The sequence below is a fragment of the Branchiostoma floridae genome, chromosome 1, assembly GCF_000003815.2.
Source record: "Branchiostoma floridae strain S238N-H82 chromosome 1, Bfl_VNyyK, whole genome shotgun sequence".
NCBI lineage: Eukaryota > Metazoa > Chordata > Leptocardii > Amphioxiformes > Branchiostomatidae > Branchiostoma > Branchiostoma floridae.
Genome location: NC_049979.1, coordinates 32,481,305 through 32,487,281, shown reverse-complemented (window position 1 = coordinate 32,487,281; position 5,977 = coordinate 32,481,305). Strand labels below are relative to the sequence as shown.

Below are 5,977 nucleotides of genomic sequence, written 5' to 3'. Positions count from 1 at the left end.
AAGAAATTGCAGGGTTTCCCCATTCCCTTCAGGGTCATGCCTCCTCATAATTTAAAGCTCGCAGACTCGTCGTTCGATCGAATCGCGCCTAATGTGAGGGGGGTATAAGGACTGCAAATCTTTCCAGTAGCTAGCAAGTTGGGTGAGAGACAACAGCCAGAATTTGAAACAGGCTACTGTATCGGACCACAGGTTGTTATGTGATTGTACAATGTACATGGTACCACTGTACAAAGTATAGAGTTGCTTGCTACCATAGCCACCCTGCAACTACCCAGATTTCACACAATCCCACAAAGAAAGGGTTTTCAAAGGTAGGAACTCTTGTTTATAGGCACAGGCACCAATGATTGTGTTCCTCCTACTGTATCTGTTGTACCATTGGTTCCCTACCTGTAGGGAAGGAGTTCCCAGGTCCAGCACAGTAGAACCCAGCCAGGCAGTCATCACATTCGCTTTCCTCCCTCAGGCCGGTCTTGTTGTTGTATGTGCCCTCTGGACAGGGCACTGGGGAGGGCACACCCTCAGGACAGTAGTGTCCTACACAAGAATGGTAAGAGTTAGTGTTGTATGTGCCCTCTGGACAGGGCACTGGGGAGGGCACACCCTCAGGACAGTAGTGTCCTACACAAGAATGGTAAGAGTTAGTGTTGTATGTGCCCTCTAGACAGGGCACTGGGGAGGGCACACCCTCAGGACAGTAGTGTCCTAAACAGGAATGGAAAACAAGGTAGCAATGTTGAGTCTCTAAGTACATGAACACTGAAGCTGACGACGAATGACTGTATAAGACCTAACACACAGTAAGTGATTTCATGCACACATGGTAGACAGGCAGCATAGCCTTTGGTGTTTCCATGATTACTTTATGGTGTTGCCGGATCCTGGGTTGATTTTAATTCCATGCCCTATAGCCATAGGGTGGGCCATGTAGGGGTAGAATAAACAGCCCATTAACTACTTGGTGGCACCCTTTTTCTCAATTGTGACCATAGCATAAGAGTAAGAGATGAGGCCTGACCTGACTTGCATGGCTCCGGAGCCGTCATGTTGACCTGGTCACACATGTACCCAACAGGACACACTGTACAGTTGGCCTGCCCTGGGTTGGGGTTGTAGCTTCCAAATTCACAGCCTGCATGAGGAGAACCAACCATATCAAACAAAGCTTTGGTCCGCAATTCACAACTTCTACTTCAAACAAGGTTCTTTATCTACTACAAGTATATTGTTCTCAAATCATAGCACACTCAAGCAAAATACATGTGATGCAATCAATGTTTGACAAGCACATAAAAGGACATGAAAACATATTTTTTAAATCTTCTTCTAGAAGATATAGAGAAAACATCTGCCCCTCACCTAGCTCATATAGAGTCCCTGCTGGACAGTAGAAGCCGGCAGGACAGATGTATCCCATGGCTGGGTCTGTAGGCCGAGGTGTTGTACTGCCTCCAGTGCAAACAAATCTGTAACATTGGAAATAAAGACATCTGATTTGAAAGTTCATGTCTGAATGCTACTTGTAAGTATGTGGATGTAGGAAAAAATACACGGTGTAGAGACATTCAGATACTACTGTTGGTTATATCTAGAATAGTTGGGCTTCTTACGGAAAAAAATAGGGTAGTGGATATGAATGGTTTACTTGTGTGTGGATGGTGTTCAGCACAAAGAAGAGGAGTTTTAGTATGTAGATTGTGTTCAGCACCAAGGACAGGACTGTTAGTGTGTAGATGGTGTTCAGAGCCAAGGACAGGATTGTCAGTGTGTAGACGGTGTTCAGCACCAAGGACAGAATGGTTAGACTGTTGATGGTGTTCAGGACTAAGGATACAGTTGTTAGTGTGTAGATGTTGTTCAGCACCAAGGACAGGACTGTTAGTGCATAGAAGGTGTTCAGAAACAATAACAGGTTTGTTGTTTGTGGATGGTGTTCAGCACCAAGAACAGGACTGTTACTATTGTGTAGATGGTGTTCAGCACCAAAGATACAGTTGTTAGTGTGTTCAGCACCAAGGACAGGTCTATTTGTGTGTGTGTGGTGTTCGGCACTGAGGTCAGGATTGCTAGTGTGTAGATGGTGTTCAGCACTAAGGACAGGAATGTTAGCGTGTAGATGGTGTTCAGCACCAAAGACAGGAGTTAAGTGTGCAGATAGTGTTCAGCACCGAGGACAGGGTTGCTAAACACGATGTCTAGATTAGCTGACTGCTACCTACTGCAGCAGTATGATGAAATAATGGTTTACTAGTATTATCATAACAGTTTAAAAAGTTACCCTTCGTCACAGGGAGGTGCAGCATCAATGTTGACAAAGCCCAGTTGGCTGCAGTACCGGCCTCGCTCACAAGGCTCACAGCCGTCCTCCTCCGTCACGCCCTTGTTGTTTGAGAAGGTGCCAGCAGGACAGTCCTGGGGGTAGGCCGTCCCGTTGGAGCAGAAATGTCCAATTGGGCACTCATCGTTGCCTGTGAAGGTCACGTTGTTGCTAGAATCCACCTGGAAAAAGAAACAGTTTGGAAATAAGTGCTTTTTGTCACAGTTAATATGTGAGAACTTCACAAACTCAGAACCAAAGTTAAAGAGTTGTAACAGATAGCGTAGTGATTGACCTGAAGGTATTGAGTTGCTTACAATCAAAAGGAAAACTACGATAATTCAGAATCTATCGATGTATGGTAATAAACCATAATAAAACCCTCAATTACTGTTGTCAACTGCAGTGAATGATAAATACACCAAAAAGCCCATGAAGTTTTTCTCTCTCTAGTAAGATTTGACAACATACTCCATCGTTGAGAGGTGTTGGGCTTGAGGCTCCTCCTGTGCAGTAGTACCCAGCATAGCACTCTGAAGTCGGTGCACTGAGCCCAGGGGTTTCACAGTAGAACCCAGCGGTGCAGTCAGTACAGTCAGACTCCTGGGTCAGGTTCATGTTTGCTCCGTATGTCCCCGGGGGGCAGGGGAACGAGGTGCTGAGGGGGGTGCCGGGTGGGCAGTAGTACCCCTGAGGGCAAGGGTCGGGGGTCACGACAGGCTCCCCTGAAACATCAGAATAATCTAACATTAGTCTCATTACCAAGTCGAGTGTTCTATCTGAATAATGTAACGTCACAGAAGCAGTTGAAGGCTAATTAATTCCCTGACAAACACTAGTCGCAAAAAATGTGGAAATTTTGGAATATCTTTGCTTCAGAATGATTTCCACCAAAAACAAATAAGCTTCGAAACTATGACAGACAAATGCAATTCTTTTTATGGTGGAGCATAAAGAGGCTCCTGTTTCTGTTCTGGTCAGGATGCAAGAACAGTTCTTTTTAAGAGAAAAAGTAATTATTACAATAACATATCAATGTCAATGTTACTGTGATACACAAAACAGCTTGGCATGTGCATGTATGAAACAAGATGGTAATATGAAAATGCTGCTGCATGTGTTACAAATAAACAAGATGCATTTGATAGTTTGGCTTCATTGTCTAGTAGAAATAGTTATACTTTAATCAGGTATTTTTGATGAATGTGGCGTTGGCGTGGCGTAACTGGTAGAGCATTCGGCTCGGAATCGAAAGGTTCCGAGTTCATTCCCACCTTGCCCCGACATGGTGCCCTTGGGAAAGGCACTTTACACGACTTTCCCTTACGGTGGAGTGACGCCCACTGAGCCTCTTCGGCTAATCTGTCTAACTGTGTGCCAAAAACACACTACGGATTTGGTGCGTCGATGTGCCAACATCTGCACATTGACTTCCACTAAGAACTGTTAAATTTTTTTTTTTTTGATGAATGAAGGGTACTGACCAATGTTGGGGTCACAGTAGTACCCAGCTGGACACTGGTCACAGTCGCGCTGACCCTGCTGTGCCTGGAACGTGCCGTTGGGGCACAGGACGGGCTCGGGGAAACCCTGCTGACAGAAGTGTCCCCTGGGACACAGGAAGGCGGGAGGGGTGGAGGTGGCCTGCCCTGCCGGACAGTAGTAGCCTTCGCTACAGGGGCCGTCCACATCAGCATTACCATCACCTGGGATAGGAGATATCTTTGTCATTCCACAAGGACATACAGTAAATAACAACACTACTGAATCAAGAAACAAGGGACATTCCATAATAATTCAAACTTCTCAAATATTAAGCCAAAGAGAAATTGCAATTATCTAATATAGGATCAAAAAAGGACAAGAAATTGCCATGCCTTCAAGTAAATGAGTTATCAACCCAGAATTGAGGTGTTTGAAAACTCATTTTCCCCAGAACTATTGTTAAGTGGAACTTGTCGCCACCAAGTACTGTATCATCACTAGATAGCCTTAAAAATTTAGATGCGCAAAAGTTAGGTTTGATTGTGTAATACAACCAGCTGTTGATGGGCAGCATGCCTGCAAAGCTGGTGTTTTACATCAAAGGTTGGTTATACTTATAGACTATAGATACAGAAGAGGAAGGGTCCTGGACAAAAGTGCTCCACAAATTAAACAAAAGTCTGACTTTTAGATTGAGAAACAGGAGCAGCCTATTGTTGCATCAAAGAATACTTGATGTCAAATAATTTACACACCGAGGCCATATGCATGATTGACTAATATTTATATACTATTCCAGTCTTTGTTATACAAATGTAGTAGTGTATACAATTGTTGCATAAAAAGCCCAGTGCTGAAAAGCAGGGCATATGACTGGAGTTGTATATACTGGTAAACCTTCAACTGTAAGGCCTAACCTTCACAATAGAAGCCAGCAGTGCAGTTGAGACAGTCCGACAGTTCGTCGTTGCCAGCGGTACGACTGTAGGTACCAGCAGGACATGCGATGGGCACGTCAGTCCTGTCAGGACAGTAGTGTCCCGCTGGGCAGATGTGCTGGTCGGGACGGTCGCTTGTGTGGTTACAGTAAAACCCTGCTTGGCAAGGGCCTGGAAAAACAATTGCAGTTCTTTCACATACAATCCATACAGGCCCCCACAATTGTTACTCAAGCAACTGGATAATTTTGTAGTTTAGTACCTCATTAACTGGACCACCCTTACTATTCTTGATAGAGTGCATTGGGTTTTTTTGAAGCTTGAGGCTTATGCCCAAATATAGAAGGCTGTCAGCTTTACATCATCATCGGAAATGATGAATGCAATTCCTTGCCACATATCGAGCTGTTGCTGACCCTAGACACTACTAGAATAAAACTCTGGCCCACTGATACATGGAATTTGATCAAGATGGCAGCTGAGTTACATTATGGCTTACAACACTAGATCTGTTCAGAAGAGACAACTGTACCTGTAGGAGTTGTAAGACCAGGAGTTTCACAGTACATTCCTCCATCACAGGGCATGGCTGTAGGGGACCCGTATGGACAGTAATATCCGGGTCCACACAGGCCTCCTGTTGTCATGGCATTGTCCGGGCACACACAGTCATACAGGGGGTGGCACGTGTCGTTACCGTAGTTCGTACTGCAAGGGAGGTGGAGATAATTGTTACAAACATGCTCTTGCTTGTCCTTAACTTGGACAAGGTTCTGCTTCAGATCTAAGGTATACATTGGGTATTCTAATAGTAACTTTTCCAATCTTCTGATATGAACCAAACCAATGGACAATGTTGGGAAAATAACCATAAACAGGTTGAAAGCTTACCACATAATGTAACCTGTATCAAGTAGTTATACTTTCCCAGGTAGGAAAAACATAGTTTTTGCTGATGAGTTCTTTTTTTCTTCTTTTTCTTTCTGTAGCCAATCAGAGCTTAGGTTTTATATTATTGTAAATATGAACAATTATTTTTTTGCACACAATACTATATAGTAATAGGGTGTTACAATACTAATGGGTATAGTATGTGTGAAAGTAGCTGAAGAAAGTCTACAGGGAAACATTGACAATGTGCATTTTTGCAAATATGTTGCCTTTCTAGTTTTAACTGTGTTGTACACCTAATCATATGACATTGTACCTAAATTCAAGCTATATACAACTATCA

At 43.8% G+C, this 5,977-nt stretch overlaps 2 protein-coding genes across 2 annotated transcripts in view; one reads left to right on the top strand and one right to left on the bottom strand.

Annotated features, from left to right (window-relative positions):
* LOC118410961 (homeobox-containing protein 1-like) overlaps window positions 1-5,977 on the top strand; it is a 1,064,572-nt gene that overhangs the window by 880,548 nt on the left and 178,047 nt on the right. The gene's annotated exons all lie outside the window — the stretch shown is intronic.
* Window positions 1-5,977, bottom strand: part of LOC118424073 — a gene marked incomplete in the record, with an annotated part of 163,824 nt that overhangs the window by 46,039 nt on the left and 111,808 nt on the right. Inside the window, 8 exon segments of the mRNA XM_035832589.1 lie at window positions 394-540; window positions 1,022-1,135; window positions 1,363-1,469; window positions 2,282-2,502; window positions 2,792-3,045; window positions 3,805-4,026; window positions 4,723-4,914; window positions 5,276-5,451. Coding sequence (XP_035688482.1) covers window positions 394-540; window positions 1,022-1,135; window positions 1,363-1,469; window positions 2,282-2,502; window positions 2,792-3,045; window positions 3,805-4,026; window positions 4,723-4,914; window positions 5,276-5,451 — 1,433 coding nt within the window.